This window comes from Cetorhinus maximus, chromosome 1, assembly GCF_964194155.1.
Source record: "Cetorhinus maximus chromosome 1, sCetMax3.hap1.1, whole genome shotgun sequence".
Taxonomy (NCBI): Eukaryota; Metazoa; Chordata; class Chondrichthyes; order Lamniformes; family Cetorhinidae; genus Cetorhinus; species Cetorhinus maximus.
The window spans coordinates 163,270,150-163,289,646 of record NC_135879.1 but is presented as its reverse complement, the minus strand read 5'-3'; the positions used below and the strand labels follow the sequence as shown (position 1 = coordinate 163,289,646).

The following is a 19,497-nucleotide window of genomic DNA, read 5'->3' as shown; positions in this document are numbered from 1 at the left end:
GAGAGACTAGGACCCGAGGGCACAGCCTCAGAGTAAAGGGAAGACCTTTTAGAACAGAGATGAGGAGAAACTTCTTTAGGCAGAGAGTGGTGAATCTATGGAATTCATTGCCACAGAAGGCTGTGGAGGCCAGGTCATTGAATGTATTTAAGACCGAGATAGATAGGTTCTTGATTGGTAAGGGGATCAAAGGTTACGGGGAGAAGGTGGGAGAATGGGGTTGAGAAACTTATCAGCCATGATTGAATGGCAGAGCAGACTCGATGGGCCGAATGGCCTAATTTCTGCTCCTATGTCTTATGGTCTTATAATACCCTTGGTCTTTAAATAAGCCATGGACTCATTTACATTACTTCAAGGACAGATTGAGCCTGTATTCAATGTCTCAAAACAAGACAGGAAAAAATTACAACTTGCACCATCTAAAACATGCAGATACAGAAAGTAACATATTGAATGCAACAACAAGCCTCAATTGATATTTTGTTTCCAGAGGCGACTATTTGAGATTCAGAAATCCCTGAGATTTGGCTTTTTTAAATTCACTATCTTCAATTTGCTTAAGTTATCCCATCTAAAACTCATGCATGCTTATATTTTATTATTAGATCATAGGATGTGAGCTTCACTGACTGGTTTGTTGATTATCCCTAATTGTCCCGGAGAACGTGGTGTTGAACCACCTTTTTGAAATGCAGCAGTTCATATGGTGCAGGTACACCTTTACTGCTATTGGGAAGGGATTTGCAGAATTTTGATCCAGTGACAAAAGAACAGTGATGTCTCTGCAGGTCGAGAGGATGTCTGACTTACAGGGGAACTTGGGTGATGGCTTTTCCCATGCGCCTTCTGCCCTTGCCCTTCTCAGCAGATGTTTCCCCCTGTATATGGAAATTATAGCTGCATGCAAATAAACATGATTTGTGGGAAGTTGTACAATGAACTAACTAACAGTGGTAAGACTTTGCTCAGCCAAAACAATTGGCTGTTACTATAGCAGGTTGTTTCTCTGGCAGGACCAATTGCAAATCTATGTGCCTCTCCTCTCCCTCAACAACTTTCAGAATTAACCAAGGGAGATTAAATCTGACACCCAGATATGCTCCAAGCAGAACTGAAAAAGGGCAGCTGAATTTTCACTTACCCTGAGGGCTTGTGGTGACCTGGCGTAATCCACAATGTCACAGCGGAATGAGTATCCAGTGGCCCAGCCAGACATAAGAAACTGTTAATTGGTAAAGCAACCAAAAAAGTTAATTATTGCAAGGTGCACACAAACACACACAAAAAACCCATGAATATCAGAGGTGTGTTAACACTTGCTTACACACCAAAAAATCCTTGCCAACTCAATTTGGTTGCAGGAATTCTTTTCAACTCCTGCGCCACTTTGTCATACAAAACAATACTTGTTTTGTACCAGAGCCTAGTCTAGATTTGGGAGTCCAGGATCTGAGTTATCCACACTCCAATCCCAATATCAGCTATGGAATCAAAACCTTCACGCACAAGGATGAAGCCAAATTTAATATAAATACAAATGACAGCAGAGAATCAAAACTAAACAAATACTGGTACAGGTATAAAAGCACCAAACATTCAGGGGTAAATGCATGGAGTGTAATATATATAAAAATTATGTTTTTAGTATTGCATTCTTCACTTTCAGATTAAGTCTCTTGTTGACCATTACACCTGCAAGCAGCTGATTTCCAAACAAATTGCTTGAAATTTATAGGAGAGCCACAAGTGATTGGTTACCCTTGTAACTTTAATTAGCATGCGACAATCACATTAGTTAAATCCCTTACTCAATAAATTGGATAATATACTGTTTACCAAGGCCAAGAGTGTAATTTTCAACAAATTTGTCTAGAAATGGAACATGAGATTCAGGAAATGCACGTGGTCATGTGATTTTTATATTAAATATGGCCCTGTGGTTTTGCATAGAATTTGACAAGATGTGGTTTTATGTTAATGCTCATCATGACCATTCATTTACAATGACTGAATTATATGGCATACATTCTGGGAATTTTACTATTTTTGGGAACCAATTGTGCAGTTTTAAGCTGATAAAGAATACCAACACATGAAAGAGGAGCAGTAGGCCATTCAGCCCTTCGAGCCTGCTCCACCATTCAATAGGATCATGGCTGACCTCAACTCCACATTCCTACCTACCTGTTAACCTTTCACCCCCTTGCATATCAAGAATCCATCTACCTCCGCCTTAAAAATATACAAACTCTGCTTCCACCGTCTTTTGAGGAAAAGGGAATCAGCCTGAATGGCTTCCACATAGCATTAGAAATTCCGCAAAAACTACAAGATGACCACAAAGTTTCCAACACTCGATTGAAAAGCAACAGATCACCCACCTGAGTTTAATTTGTTCCAACAAGCAGGGCTACATTTTCTGGACCTCAATATTTACAGACCAAACAAGCCATGAAAATTAGAATTGTTATAGACAGCGAAGGCCTCCAAAGACTGAACATACAGGTCTGTGCAACAACCATCTTAAAAATCCAGACAAAATATGGCCAAAACTCGAAGACCAATTACAAGTGAAGCTGGTCTTTTAGGCAATAACCTACAGAGACCATTGACCAATTTGTAGGTAGATGCAGAGACAAGGGGCAGTATTTTGCCGTTGGCGTGCAGGGGGCAAGGCCCGCTCGCCGACACGTAAAATGACACGGGATGATGTCGGGCAGAACCCCTGACGTCATCCCGGCCCATTTAAATTTTCAGGAAGGCGGGGGCTCAGCAAAATCAGCTGCGGGCCCACTGACCTGTCAATGGCTAAGGATCAATTATACAATTAAAGGACCTGCCCGTCCAACCTTAAGGTTGGCGGGTCGGCCAGGAGCCCCGGCAGCAAATAGAAAAAACATGAAACCTCATCCACTGGTGGGATGAGGTTTCATCTAGGGTTTTAAAAAGTTTAATAAAATTATGTAAATTATGAACATGTTCCATCTCATGTGACATTGTCCACAGATGCAGGGTCAGCGTAACTTCTATGCAAAACTGGATACCGGTGTGGGTGCAAACATTCTTCCACTTTATGCACTGAAATGTATGTACCCACAGAAGTGACAAGTGATGATTCAGCCTATCACAGCCAAACTCACCATACAATGGCTCAGAGATTCCATCCCTGGGATCCAATACGCTGACGTGACACAAACTCACCCTGGTCTCCCCAAGATATTTCATGTTGTGGACACCACAGGTCCAATGATACCAGCTTGCAAGGACCTTCCTCGATCACTATACATTTTATCATCAAAACAACGACGAGGATCACAGACCACAAGTGGTGCCATTGTAAATCCTGTGCTTACACTGGGAGAAGACCACCATCTGCAACACAGATCATCAGCCAACTGGCTGCACGGCACAGTTGGAACCAAATACATATGCCCATTCCAAATGTGGAAACTTCATCATAGCAACTGCTTATTGTCCCGCACTGTGCAGCAGACAAGCACAGACAAACCTCCTCAGTCATCACTCACTGATACTCCCAGGAGCACAAGGTGCATTGATTGAAAAACAGGGGAAGATGAAACAAAAACGCTGGAAAAACTCAGCAGGTCTGACAGCATCTGTGGAGAGAAAGACAGAGTTAACGTTTCGAGTCCGTATGACTCTTCAGAGTTGAAGAAGAGTCATACAGACTCGAAACGTTAACTCTGTCTTTCTCTCCACAGATGCTGTCAGGCTTGTTGAGCTTTTCCAGCATTTTTTGTTTTTGTTTCAGATTTCCAGCATCCACAGCATTTTGCCTTTATCTTAGGGAAAGATGAAAGGTGCCCATGAGCGGCATGAGGGTAAAGAATTACCCAAACTGCACATTGGATAGAAAGTTCAAGTCCAACATCCAACTGATGGTACATGGAATCCAGCAGAAATAGTCAACATTTGCCCAGAACCAAGATCAAGTGCAAACATCAAATGGCATAACAGTGCGACAGAACAGATGCCAAATTAGAACAATATCACAACCAGAAACAGAGTAACCCTATTGTGAACAGAACACAAATACAGCACCCCTAACCAGTATTCTGAAAATGTTCAGCAGCCTCCAGCAAAGATGGCCATCACCAAGTCTGGACAGTAAGCAAGTAAGCCCCTGATAAATTTCAGAGACTTGTAAATTTAGTACTCTGTGTTAAAGTACGTTCAGACACAATGTTATTTTCTTTCTGCTGTTATGCAAATTGCTAATTCTCTAAGGATAAAACTTTACCAAGAAAAGGGGGGAAGAGATGTTGTGACCTGATGCATATGTAGCTTTAAAGGATGCTTATCTCAAACAGCTGTCAACTGCTACCAACCAACACGGAGTGTGATGTATTAGTCCCATGACTTCTGATCTCTGCTTGTAGACTGGCTAGATGTACAAACTCCCTCCTAGTTAACTCTCAGTATATAATTGTTTTCAAATAAAGAACCCATATTATTACCACCAGTTCTTGTTGTGCAATTGGTACCTTTACATCAAAGAGAAGAACATAATACACAGGTCAATGTTTTTCAAATAAAATGAGGAAAGAAGTGCTGCTTGATTTAATTCTGGGAATAAAGTTGGGTAAAGAACTGATGTGGAAGGAGGAGCAAATAAGAAATTGAACCTACTTTGTGATTACTATGCAAGTGTAAGAAAGGATAAGCAGCCAAAAATGTAAATGAGACAATAGTGATAAGGAAACAGGCCTCAAATAAACTGAGCATAGTTAGGAGGCAAGTCCACAGTGGGAATACAAAATAAATATAATCTTATATGAGGTGAAAATTATTGAGTTTTACAGCTAGAGAGATTAAATAATGCTGGATGGATTTCATTTTCCGCATTGACCCAAAAGTGCACCATTTAGAAATCTACTCAAAGTGGCTTTACATCCAACAAGGATTCTTGGAATATTTCCCAATGATCTACATAAAAATGTGATTATATGAGATGAATTGTCACGCCGACAAAGTTGTCGCATGCCTGTGTTGGAAAATGGAATAGCCAGTAATGTGCACTAAGCACCTGGGTCAACAAAATTGTACTTTACCTCCCTCCCCAGCTACAAAAGAGCACACTCCATAGAGCAATGATGATTCCTCCACTTTCCGCACCAATTATTCTTACTGCCTTTGAGCAATGGGATGGCAAATTGCTTTTATGCAGTGCCTTTAACATGAAAGCAACAAGCAAAACAGAAACCGTTGCTTTGACAGGAACGGAGAGATTCTGCTGGGTGAATACACTTACTTCACAGATGTATTTTTCACAAAAAACAGAGGTTTGGATTTACACAGAGTTTCAGAGACAATAACCACAGCAAGGCTTGGTTGCAAATACTGGGGTGAAGGGAGGAGAAAAAACAAGGTAGGAAGAGATTGCACAGATATGGTGGGACAAGGCCATTAGTAGATTTAAAAAAATTAAACTTAAGGCACTGGGGGTGAGAGCCAAAATAGGTCTGTGAAGACAGGAGATATGCAGCAGAGTCTTACACATATAGGAAGGGAAGCCAGCTGGGTGAGAATTGGACGAGTGAAAACTGGGAGAGGCAAAGACAGGGATTTAGAGGCAGGGAAGAGCAATGTTGCAAAGGTGAAAGTAGGCAGCGTTACTGTAGAGAATATGGGATCTGAAACAGCTCAAAATTAAATAAGATGTCCCATGATTAGAAATGGTTTAATTTTGCTCGAGACAAAGTCCATGGAGACAGAAGAAATACATGGCATGGAACTGAAAATTTGGTCATCTGTTGAGTTAGAGGAAGTTGTAACTCACCTCTGGATGATGGTTCAAGCAGTCTGACAACACAAAGGCAGATAAGAAACCAAAAGGTGGTGGTGGATAAATAGAGCTGTATAATCAGCAAAGCAGACCCTATGGTACTGCATGATGTTACTGAGGAACAGCATGTAAATATGAATAAGGTGGGGCTTGAAGACAAATCTGCAGGTAACTCACGCTAATGCGAAGGAGACAAAAGGCAACTATTGGTAGAAATGTGATGGCTGCGTTTGGATAAGTAGAAATGGAACTGAGGGCAACACAAAGCTAGACGACAGATTGCATTTCAAAATTCTGTAGAAGGGATAAAGCAGCACAGAAAATGTTGTTTCAGAGTTGTGAGAGTGTAATTGGATATTGGACTACAGGGAGTCAAACAGAGCCATGCGAGAGATGGAGATGGAGATGTGAGATCAAGCCAAACATTTGAGGAATATTAGAGATAGAGAGCTATTTGATGAAGACAGCAAGACCAAATTTTTTTGAGGTGGCAAGAAAGGAAGAAGCTATGTACTGGAGGGGAAAACAAACTGATAATTATATTAAGGCAGCATTACAGCAAGAAAGGAGAATATGCTTGTTCCGTTGAGTGGGAGGTTGACTGAAGGAACAGGAAGTGAAGCTCATGAGCAGTGATCCCGGTAAGCTGTGTAACCCAAAAGTTCCTGCACAGGCTGCAGACAATTTGGTCCCTTAAACATACCGTGTGCGCACAGCTGTACCAAAAACAAAGGGCCCACGCACAAAATTAATGAGCCATGCCTACAAATAAACATTAGAGGGTATATTGCTTATGGGATAAGGGAAAAGCTGAAAAAACAGGGTTCAGGCGAGAGCACGAGTGAGTGCAAAAGCCTGACTGGTGTTTTGGAAGGCAGCTGCTCAGAAATTCTTCAGCCCAAAGAAACCCATGAGCTTCCTGCACTGTGTCTGTGGGGGCCGGTGGGGGGGTGGAACTACGAGAACAGCCCAAAAGAGGCAGGGGAGGAGATTATGGAGGCAATTGATTGATGAGAGAAAGAGTGCCCCGAGATGTTACACCTGCCCTTCAGCACAATCCTGGAATAGTAGGTGGCTTTCACAGCTGAGAATCAAAGACAGCACTGCTCGACTTGGTTAAACAAGATGTGATGGATGACTAAGCTTACTGGACATCAGGGAGGTTCAAACTTGCACCTTTCAAATTTGAAGTAAATAAAAATATGTAATACCATGAAGAAAAGAATAGGAACAAGTTTGCTGTGAACGTGGGCAAAAGTAGAAATCAGCAATGTGCTCTCACACACAAGGAAATATGAACTTGCAGCTTAATCCTTTCAAATAGCCCTAACAGCTAAAAAATGCAAATTCAACACAATGAATTTCATGAATAGTCTTCTAAAAGGTGCAAGTTTTACAAAAGTAGTCAAATTACAGAAAGAAAATACTCACTTCATAACACATATATATTGAAAAGATCACCATGGAAAAATTGTACACAATCATTATTTGCTTCAAGTTCAATGGCTTCCTGTTCTCCATCAGTTTTGGTCCAAAGAATGTTACAAAGTAGATGTAGGCTCCAAGGATAATTGTTTGTGGGAGTGGAGAAGACATTAATGGCCAGTCTTCAACTCTGGGATCTACAAGAAGAAAAAAAACATAAGTTTTGCTGTCTTAGCTTTACTTCAATTTCATAATTTATATTTCTTTTTTCATTTCACGGATGTGGGCGTTGCTGGCTAGGCCAACATTTCTTAATAGCCCCCTAGAAGATGGTGGTGAGCTGCTTTCTTGAACTGCTGCCGTCCATGTGGCATGGGTACGCCTAAAGTGCTGTCAGGGAGGGAGTTCCAGGATTTTGACTCAACAAAAGTGAAGGAACAGTGATATCTTTCCAAGTCAGGATGGTGAGTGGCTTGGAGGGGAACTTCCAGGTGGTGGTGTTCCCATGTGTCTGCTGCCCTTGTCCTTCCAGGTGGTAGTGGTCATGGGTTTAGAAGGTGCTACCGAAGGAGCCTTGATGAGTTTCTGCAGTGCATCTTGTAGATGGTACACACTGCTGCCACTGTGCATCAATGGTGGAGGGAGTGAATGTTAGTGGATGGGTTGCCAATTAAGCGGGCTGCTTTGTTCTGGATGGTGTCAAGTGTTGTTGGAGCTGCACTCATCCAGGCAAGTGGGGAGTACTCCATTACACTCCCGACTTGTGCATTGTGGGTGGTGGACATGCTTTGGGGAGTCAAGAAGCGAGTTACTCTCTGACCTGCTCTTGTAGCCATAGTATTTATATGGCTAGTCCACTTCAGTTTCTGGACAATGGCAGCCCCCAGGATGTCGATGGTGGGGGATTCAGTGATTGTAATGCCATCAGACATCAAGGGGTGATGGTTGGACTCTCTCTTGTTGAAGGCGGTCATTGCCTGACACTTGTGTGGCACAAATGTTACTTGCCACTTTGTCAGCCCAAGCCTGGATATTGTCCAGGTCTTGCTACATTTGGACATGGACTGCTTCAGTATCTGAGGAGTTGCAAATGGTGCTGAACATCATGCAATCATTAGCGAACATCCCCACTTCTGACCTTATGGTGGAAGGAAGGTCATTGATGAAGCAGCTGAAGATGGTTGGGCCAAGGACACTACCCTGAGGAACCCCTGCAGTGATGTCCTGGAACTGAGATGATTGACCTCCAACAACCATCTTCCTTTGTGCTAAATAAGGCTCCATCGAGCGGAGAGATTTCCCCTCCCGATAGCCTTTGACTCCAGTTTTGCTAGGACTCCTTGATGCTACACTCTGTCAAATGCTGCCTTGGTGTCAAAGGCACTCTCACCCCCCTTAGGGGGAGGTGGTGGCGTAGTGGTATTGTCACTGGGCCGGTACTGCAGTGGGGACCCAGCACCCAGGTTCAAATCCCGCCACAGCAGCTGGTAGAGCTTGAATTCAATAAAATTATGGAATTAAAAGTCTGATGACTACCATGAAACCACTGTCAATTGTCGTACAAAACCATCTGGTTCACTTGCCCTGGTTTGGCCTACATGGGACTTCAGATCCGCAGAAATATGATTGACCCTGCAAAACCCTCCTTACTAACATCTGCAGGCTTGTGCCAAAATTGAGAAAACTGTCTCAGGCTAGTCAAACAACACCCTGACAGGTGCTAAGGAACACAAGCTCCAAAAATTCATTGATACCAACGCCCATCCAGGACCCTCCACCTTTTCCCGTCCCTCTTCCCCTATCCCGTCTTCTAATCCCAGCCCCAGCTGTGTATTCAGCATACCCCCTGACCTTCCCCACTCTGATGCTGAACATTCAGTTCAGTACTCAGCAAAGGACTGAGTTTCATACCCTTACGCTCTCACCTCAATGAATTCCGGGCTCAGCACAATGCTGAACTCTTCTTCCGCCGCCTTCGTCTCCGTGCTCACTTCCTTGGGCAGGAGTCCTTCCCCCCGTTCAACGGATCCTTTCACCTGCCTCCAGTATTCTCCCTCCACCTGGACCTCTTACCTTCTCTTGATCTTTTTATTGAGAACTGTTGGCGTGACATCGGCTGTCTCAACTTCTCTGCTCCTCTCACCCTTTCTAACCTGTCTCCTTCTGAACTTGCCGCACTTCGTTCGCTCATGTCCAACCGGACTTTGTTATCAAACCTGCCGACAAGGGTGATGGTGCTGTTGCCTGACGTATTGACCTCTACCTCGCAGAGGCTGAGCGCCAACTCACAGACACTTCCTCCTATCTCCCCCTAGACCATGACCCCACCACCGAACATCAAGCCATTATTTCCAGGATTATCACTGACCTCATCTCCTCTGGAGATCTTCCCTCCACAGCTTCCAACCTTGGACAGCCCGCTTCTACCTTCTCCCCAAAATCCACAAACAGGACTGTCCTGGTAGACCGATCGTGTCAGCCTGTTCCTGCCCCACAGAACTCATTTCTTCCTATCTTGACTCCGTTCTCTCTCCTCTTGTCCAGTCCGTTCCCACCTACATCCGCGATTCCTCTGATGTCCTACATCATATCAACAATTTCCAGCTCTCTGGCTCTAAGCGCCTCCTCTTCACCATGGACGTCCAATCCCTCTACATCTCCATCCCCCACCAGGATTATCTGAGAGGTCTACGCTTCTTCCTTGAACAGAGGCCCGAACAATCCCCATCCACCACCACTCTCCTCCGTCTGGCTGAACTTGTCCTCTCACTGAACAATTTCCCCTTAAACTCGTCTCAGTCCCTCCAAATAAAAGGTGTGGCTATGGGTACCCGCATGGGCCCAGTTATGCCTGTCTCTTTATGGGGTATGTGGAACATTCCTTGTTCCAGTCCTACTCAGGCCCCCTCCCACAACTCTTTCTCTGATACATCAATGATTACTTCGGTGCTGCTTCATGTTCTCGTCCAGACCTGGACAAATTTATTAATTTTTCTTCCAATTTCCACCCGTCCATCACTTTCACATGGTCCATTACTGACACTTCCCTTCCCTTCCTTGACCTCTCTGTCTCAATTTCTGGTGATAATACCGTCCACCAATATTCATTACAAGCCAGACTCCCACAGCTACCTCAACTTCAATTCCTCAGGCCTTGCTTCCTGTAAGGACTCCATCCCATTCTCTCAGTTCCGTCACATATGTTCCGTTGACGCCACTTTCCAAAACAGTGCTTCTGACATGTCTTCCTTCTTCCTTAAATGAGGTTTCCCACCCACGGCAGTTAACGGCAGTGTCCGACCCATCTCCCGCGCCTCTGCCCTCACACTTTCCTCTCCCTCCCAGAACCATGGTAGGGTCCCCCTTGTCCTCACTTTTCACTCCACCAGCCTCCGCATTCAAAGGATCACCCTCCACCATTTCCGCCAACTCCAGCATGATTCCACCACCAAACACACGTTCCCTTCACCCCACCCCCCCAGTCGGCATTCCATGTCTGGTGTTCCCTACAGGACACCCTGGTCTACTCCTCCATCACGCCCAACACCTCAACCACCTCCCATGGTGCCGCCTCATGCAATCGCAGATGGTGCAACATCTGCCCCATTACTTTCCCCCTCCTCACCGTCCAAGGGCCCAAACACTCCTTTCAGGTGAAGCAGCGCTTCATTTGCACTTTCCTCAATTTGGTCTACTGCATTCGCTGCTCCCAACGCGGCCTCCGCTGCATTGGGGAGACCAAACGCAGACTGAGTGACCACTGTCCCCAAGCATGACCCAGACCTTCCTCTTGCTTGCCATTTCAACACAACACCCTGCTCTCATGCCCACATGTCTGCCCTTGGTCTGCTGCAATGTTCCAGTGAAGCTCAACGCAAACTAGAGGAACAGCACCTCATCTTCCGATTAGGCACTTTACAGCCTTCCGGACTTAACATTGAATTCAACAACTTCAGATCATGAGCTCTCTCATCCATCTTCACCTCTTTTTGATCCCCTTTTTTCAATTAAAAAATTAAAAAAAAATATATTTATATATATTTTTCCACCTATTTTATTATTTTTTAAATTTATTTCCATTCATTGTTTTATCCCCACCTTTTAGCCTATTTTGATCTTTTTTCCCCACACCACCCCACTAGGGCCATCTGTCACTTACTCATTCTTCTTTCTACTCTTAATGTCACCATCAACACCCCTTCGACCTTTTGTTTATGACATCTTTTGCAATCTCTCCTTTGCCTCTATCTATCTAAAGAGTCATACAGACTCAATGTTAACTTTGTATTTCTCTCCACAGATGCTGTCAGACCTGCTGAATTTTTCCAGCAATTTTTGTTTTTGTTTCCAATTTCCAGCATCTGCAGTATTTTGCTTTTATAACAGCCTAACATAGTCATCATCACAGGATTATACCTTACAGATCATGTCCCAGACTCCACCATCACCATCCCTGGGCATGTCCTGTCCTACCGGCAGGACAGACCCAGCAGAGGTAGCGGCACAGTGTGGTATACTTTCAGGAGGGAGCTGCTCTGGGAGTCCTCAACATCAACTCCAGCCCACATGAAGTCTCATGGCATCAAGCATCAATAGTGAAACCTCCTGCGGATTACTACATACTGCACCCCCGAGCACCTCCCCAACCCCCACCCCACCCCACCCCCCTCAGCTGATGAATCAGTACTCCATATTGACCACCACTTGGAGAAAACTCTAAGGGTGGCAAGGGCATAGAATGTACTCTGGATGGGGAACTTCAATCTCAATCACCAAGAGTGGCTCGGTAGCACCACCACAGACCGAGCTGGCCGAGTCCTAAAGGACATAGCTGCTAGACTGGGTCTGCGGCAGGTGGTGAGGGAACCAAGAGGGAAAAACATACTTGACCTCATCCTCACCAACCTGCCTGCCGCAGATGCATCTGTCTATGACAGTATCAGTAGGAGTGACCATTACAGTCCCTGGTTTACTGACGTCCTCAATGATGAGGGAGCCCAGCACATCAGTCCAAAAGATAAAGCTGAAACATTCATAACAATCTTCAGCCAGAAGTGCTGAGTGAATGATCCATCTCTCCCTCCTCCAGAGACCCCCAGCATTCCAGATGCCAGAGTTCAGCCAATTCAATTCACTCCTCGTGATATCAAGAAACTGCTGACGGCACTGGATGCTGCAAAGGCTATGGGCCTGACAATGTTCCGGCAATAGTACCTAAGACTTGTGCTCCAGAGCTTGCTGCACCCCTAGCCAAGCTGCTCCATACAGCTATAACATAGGCATCTATCTGGCTATGTGGAAAATTGCCCAGGTATGTCTTGTACACAAGAAGCAGGATAAATCCAACCCAGCCAATTATCACCCCATCAAGCTACTCTCTATCATCAGTAAAATGACGGAAGGAGTCATCAACAGTGCAATCAAGCGGCACTTGCTTATCAATAACCTGCTCACTGAAGCCCAGTTTGGGTTCTGCCAGAGTAACCTAAAATGAATGACTAAAATGAGCCCTCTTAAAGTCCCAGTGCTTAATACATTAGGATAATATTTAGACTTGCTCTTTGTATAGCAGCCTCACATGGTGGTTGGAGAAATGAATGAAGTTAGTATATACTTGACTCACCTGATTTTCCACAATTGTTAAATCAACTAGGGGGAGGGAGGGAGTTTTGAAGAGAGCAGGAAAACCTGAGAGTCTGGGACAATGCCAGGATCATGTTCTTATAGAACACTTCTCAACGCAAATAATGAAACTGATAAGCTTTGTAAGTTCCTGCTGTGATAAGGGGCTGTTGATAACCACCTAAGTAGTACATCCCCAAGAAGTCACCACCCTCAGAACAAAGAAAAAAATTGTGTAACTGCTTTTAATGACCCCACCCAGCTCACACACAGAATTTCATATGTATTTTGTTTTTAAAAAATTGCAAAGCTGAATATTAGTCATTATTAAATCAATAGTGGATAAGTTACTGGTAAAGATTATGAAAATTCTAATCTTGGAAGATTGCTTTGATTCCAATAGCCTGCAGGTCCTTAAAGGTCTTTCAGAAACATCGAGGTGGGATTGGGTCACTCAGAGAATGCAAGGTATTATGGGCGTGAGAAAGAGCGGGGCACGGAACGTGTACCATGATACCCGTGCCCCCCTCCTCCCACCCTGCAACAGAACCCCACCCCTCCTCCGTCACGTTCAAAGATAGCCTAATATCCAAAATAACATCAAGTTCTTCCTAGTTCTGGTCTGCACAGAAAGGCACTTACCTGCATCTTTAATCCATTCATCATATAGGAGCACGGCTCTGGCTGTCAGTTCTTTGAAGGACATTTCCAGCAATGCACAAAATTCTACTCAGGAGTACTGCAGTCCTGCAAACAAAATGCAAGTTACTTCCTATAAATCTGTTTCATTGGAGGTGGTAATGTGATACCAATTTTCTCTCAAAAGCACTACAAAATATCCAGGATACTTTTTCTATTAACTAGGTACAAGCTGGCTTCACAAGGTGTGAGAATGATTAGAACCCATTAGATCTGCAGTTTAAGAACGAACTAAATTCACTAACAATTGTAGAGAGCATGAGCACAAGAGAATGGAAGAGACACAAAATGAATTAGTGAACAGCTCAGTGCAGCATTTTCCAGAAAATAGGTTCAGAATAAAATTTAGGCAAATCATGTGCATTCCCCTTTAAAAGCAATTTAAGGATAAAACCAAATTGATCTAAGCAAACAAACTTTTTAAATAAAAATTTATTCTGTACTAAGTCAGTTTGAGGCACAGGGATATAAAATGGAGGGTTTCACTACTTTCGAATAATTGCTTGACCAGCAGAGTGCTGTGTGAAGCTTTGTGCCCCATTGCATAAAGAGAACTAACATAAAAAGATGAGATTTATCAGAATGATCCCAGGGTGGTAAATGGTCTCTGAGACTTTTGAATTACCGGTACTGTTCCATGGAAGCAGGGAAGGCTAACAGCATAAAAGCAAAAAACTGCAGATGCTGGAAATCCAAAACAAAAACAAAAATACCTGGAAAAATTCAGCAGGTCTGGCAGCATCCACAGAGAGGAGCACAGTTAACATTTCGAGTCCGAATGACCCTTCAACAGAACTAAGTAAAAATAGAAGAGAGGTGAAATATAAGCTGGTTTAAGGGGGGGGGTTGGGACAAGAAGAGCTGGATAGAGGGCCAATGATAGGTGGAGATAACCAAAAGATGTCACAGACAAAAGGACAAAGAGGTTAACAGCATGTTTACTTGATGTTTTAAAATTATGAAGGTGGGTGAATATTGGAAAATATTTAATCTAGTTGGAGATTCTGATGAAGGGATCTTAACCTCTTTCAAGATGTTTGGAGTGTAGAATTCAATCATTCAAACTGCCATGGTGGGATTTGGATTCAATTTGGTTTTCTGTTCAGTACCATTTTCACTGCATTATTGTATTTCCTTCCTTTTTTTATTCAATTCATGGGATGAGGGTGTTGCTGGCTAGGCCAGCACTTATTGCCCATCCCCAATTGCCCTCGAGAAGGTGGTGGTGAGCTGCCTTCTTGAACCGCTGCAGTCCATGTGGTGTAGGTACACCAGTGCTGTTAGGGAGGGAGTTCCTGGATTTTGACCCAGTGAATGTCAGCAATATATTTCCAAGTCAGGATGTTGAGTGGCTTGGAGGGGGGAGTTCCAGGTGGTGGTGTTCCATGTCTGCTGCCCTCGTCTTTGTAGATGGTAGTGTTGTGGGTTTAGAAGGTGCCATCTAAGGAGGCTTGGCGAGTTCCTGCAGTGCATCTTGTAGATGGTACGCACTGCTGTGATGTCAGTGATGGAGGGGGTGAATGAGGTGCTAATCAAGTGGGCTGCTTTGTGCTGGATGGTGTCAAGCTTCGAGTGCCTTTGGAGTTGCACTTATCCAGGCAAGTGGAAAGTATTCCATCACATTCCCCACTTGTGCCTTGTAGATTGTGGACAGGCTTTAGGGAGACAGAAGGTGAGTTACTCACCAAAGGATTCCGAGTCTCTGACCTGTTCTTGCAGCAGTGGTATTTATGTGTCCAATTCAGTTTCTGGTCAATGGTAACCCCAGGATATTGATAGTGGGGGATTCAGTGATGGCAATGCCATTGAATGTCAAGGGGTAATGGTTAGATCTCTCTTGTTGGAGATGGTCAATCGTGCCACACAAGTATCAGGCAACGTTACTTGCCACTTGTCAGCCCAAGCCTGGATATTGTCCACGTCTTGCTGCATTTGGACATGGACTGCTTCAATATCTGAAGAGTCATGAACGGAGCTGAACATTGTGCAATCATCAGCGAACGTCCCCACTTTTGACCTTATGATGGAAGGAAGGTCATTGATGAAGCAGCTGAAGATAATTGGGCTTAGGACACTACCCTGAGGAACTCCTGCAGTGATGTCCTAGAACTGAGATGACGGACCTACAACAACCAGAAGCATCTTCCTTTGTATTAGGTATGACTCTAAACAGTGGAGAGTTTTCCTGTGTGAGGGAGCACGCAACTTAAAACAGGATGGAGAGGTCATAATGTAAATAGGCTAAATATATGGAATGCTTCGTCACAAATCAGAGACCATGGCATCCTTTGCTAGGAAGAGGTGGTGAATATTTAATAGATGTAAAATACAGGACAGAAACAGCAGGGCAGCCAGAGTGGTTCTGGACTGTAACAAAAGAGAGAGCCAGATACAATAGGTCCAATGGCCCCCTCTTCTGCTGGTAAAAATAGTTCCCATCAAAAAAGTGAATCCCTCAGAATCTTTGCAAAAGTGAACAGGACACATGGCAGATATACTAAATTAGTTTACTCAAGTATGTTGAAAAACCTGTTTTAAGTCTCGAGACAGCCTGCATTGAAACACTTCACATTCCACAAACCCACCTTTTTTCCACACTTATGTGGGTGTTGTGCAAGGGCCATTTAAATTAAGCTGGTCATGACTCTGATTGAAGGACAAGTTTGAACACTACAATTTACCCCACATCCATCCTGAAAAATCATTTGAGAAGGGACAAGTAGGTTTAGTTGTCACAGGAAACTCCTCTCAGCATATTTTTTGCCAGGGGCCATTCTTAGAAATAAGGGTAATAGTCAGGAGTCTGAATTCAAAGTGGACTATTTGTTTTGGCTGACTTAGCTTCCCCTCTGGGCCATCCATGCCAGGTTTCAATGGAGGACATCATGAAAGAAACATGCAGCAGTAAATGTATAGTATTTATATTGTAGAATAGGGACCAAGTTTTCTGAACCTCTACCAGGAAATGTTTCACTCTTTCACCTAGCTCTGATCCCTTCCTGATGGTTACCATTCTGCTCCTGATGACCTTTCTGTAGGATTTCAATTACCTCTGATTCTATTCATTCTTCTGCTAGTATGCGCCAATCGCCATCATTTTGAGGAATCTACACTGCACGCTCTCCAAGACAAATACATCCTTCCTGAAGTGTAGTGCCCACCACTAAATGCAGTACTCCAAGGCTCAAAACAACTGAGGCGTCACTCCCTCCAGTTTGTATTTGAAACTTCCCCCACCCCACCCTGGATTCCAGGAGCCCTTTTGCACCTTTGCCCTTAGCTTCACTGTGTCTGTACTTGGACACCCAAATCCTTTGTTCCAACATTTCCTAGTCTCTCACCCTTAAAAAAGATTCTGATGCATCTTTCTTGGATCCAAAGTGGATAAATTCACACTTCCCAACATTATAGTTTGGCACAATTATGCTCTCTCACTTAATCTGTCAGTCTATTTGTAATTTCCTGCACCCTTCCACACAACCTATTTTGTCTAACTTAGTGTCATTTGAAAACTTGGATTATGCAATTCTATTTCTTCATCCAACTCATTGATAAGAATGGCAAAAAGCCGAGGCCCTAGCTGAGGGGACACCACTGGTCACATCCTGTCAATTAGAACAAGCTCTATCCTTACTCATCTCTTTCCTCAGTTCTGTGCACTCTGGTTTTTGCTAAGAAAATCTTATGTAGAACTTTACCAAATGTCTTCTGAAATTCCATATAGAAACATCCATGTTCACCATGTGTGACCTCAAATATGACTTATCCAAACTCATCACCTCATAGTTGTCTTAGTGCCAAGTCATTCTGTCGCAAATGAGATTTACTAATTTCTCATAGCTGACATTAGACTGACAAGTCGGGAGTAACTTAGTTTCTCTCCCACTTATATAATCAAGTGACATTTGCAATTTTCCAATCCATTGCACAAAATTACTCACTTAGAAAACTAACACCATATGAAAACAAAAATGAAATACCAATATCAATGAATTGTCTAGTTAAGTCTTTTTACTCCGCACAAGGAGTAGGGCTGGATTTATTTTCTGTTAGAGGGAGGCAAGCGAGGGAGCAGAAATGTTGCCAGAATAAAAATCTCTTTTTTATTCCAGATCTCTAAACTAATTAGGAGAATGGTTTTGATCACCAGAGCCATTGCAACATTTTTGCCTAAAGCATAGCTTTTGGACTCCAGCTACAAGCCCAGGTCATTTCCTACATTACCACCTATGATTCTAATTTCATCAGAAAATTCGCACCATCATTATGGTTGGAAATCATTATTTATGTAATTCCACCTATAGTTCATTGTTATACAATTCCAGCTACAGTTTCAGGATTGACCTTTTGTTCAACATTAACCCGTGGCTATTACAAACTTCCAGGAGAGGAAAGCTGTAGGATGCTAGATTGGCCTTAGCTGAGTACAATTGCTACAAATCTGTTTGGAAATGCAACAAGGAATAAATCAGGGGGAAAACTCTCCACTGGTTGGGGTCATACCTAGCACAAAGGAAGATGCTTGTGATTGTTGCAGGTCAGTCATCTCAGCTACAGGACATCCTGCAGGAGTTCCTCAGGGTAGTGTCCTAGGCCCAATCATCTTCAGCTGCTTCATCAATGACTTTCCTTCCATCATAAGGTCAGAAGTGGGGATGTTCGTTGATGATTGCATAATGTTCAGCACCATTCGCGACTCCTCAGATACTGAAGCAGTCCATGTCCAAATGCAGCAAGATGTGGACAATATCCAGGCTTGGGCTGAGAAGTGGCAAGTAACGTTTGTGCCACACAAGTGCCAGGCAAAGAGCATCTCCAACAAAAGAGAATCTAAACATTCAATGGCATTGCCATCACCGAATCCCCCACTATCAACATCATTGAACAGAAACTGAACTGGGCTAGCCATATAAATACCATTGCTACAAGAGCAGGTCAGAGGCTAGAATCCTGTGTTGAGTAACTCACCCCCTGGCTCCCAAAAGCTTGTGCACCATCTACAAGGCACAAGTATGATGGAACAGTCTCCACATGCCTGGGTGAGTGCAATTCGACACCATCCAGAACAAATCAGCCCGCAAACAAACATTCACTCCCTCCACCACCAACGCACATTAGGGAGCAGTGTGTACCATCTATAAGATGTACTGTAGGAACTCACCAAACCTCAGGCAGCACCTTGCAAACCCACAACTGCTAGGATGGAGAAGGGCAGCTGTTTTTTTGATTCGTTCATGGGATATGAGATCCTTGGCTAAGCATTTATGCCCCCAGACAGCATTTTAAGATTCAACCACTTTGCTGTGGGGCCGGAGTCACAAGGGCATATTTCCTTCTCTAAAGGACATTAGTGAACCAGGTGGGTCGTTATGACAATTGGCAATGGTTTTGTGCTCATCAGCTTTTCACCATCCAGGCTTTTATTGAATTCAAATTTCGCCATCTGCTGCAGTGGGATTTGAACCTGGGTCCCCAAAGCATTACCCTGGGTCTCTGGATTAGTGGTTCAGTGACAATGCCACTATGCTACCACCACCCTCAACGGCATGGGAACACCACCATCTGGAAGATCCCCTCCAAGCCACACAGCATCCTGACTTGGAAATATATCCCCGTTCCTTCACTGTCGCTGTGTCAAAATCCTGGAACTACCTCCCTAATAGCACTGTGGGCGTACTTTTATTTTATTCATTCATGGAATGTGGGCTTCACTGGCTGGGCCAACATTTATCGCCCATCCCTAGTTGCCCTTGAGAAGGTGGTGGTGAGCTGCCTTCTTGAACTGCTGTAGTCCATGTGGTGTAGGTACACCCACAGTGCTGTTAGGAAGGGAGTTCCAGGATTTTGACCCAGCGACAGTGAAGGAAGTGATATAGTTCCAAGTCAGGGTGGTGAGTGACTTGGAGGGGAACTGCTAGGTGGTGGTTTTCCCACCTATCTGC

The 19,497-nt window shown here is 43.9% G+C and overlaps 1 protein-coding gene across 1 annotated transcript in view; it reads right to left on the bottom strand.

Moving 5' to 3' along the window:
• Positions 1 to 13,606, bottom strand: part of elovl7a (ELOVL fatty acid elongase 7a) — a 36,005-nt gene extending 22,399 nt beyond the window's left edge. The window contains exons 1-3 of the mRNA XM_078549310.1: positions 13,499 to 13,606; positions 7,241 to 7,431; positions 1,145 to 1,225 (exon numbers count right to left, since the gene is read on the bottom strand). Of these exons, the coding sequence (XP_078405436.1) occupies positions 1,145 to 1,225; positions 7,241 to 7,431; positions 13,499 to 13,562 (336 nt within the window). The 5' untranslated portion in view covers positions 13,563 to 13,606. The remainder of the gene's footprint in view (positions 1 to 1,144; positions 1,226 to 7,240; positions 7,432 to 13,498) is intronic.
• Between the last annotated feature and the right edge of the window lie 5,891 nt (positions 13,607 to 19,497).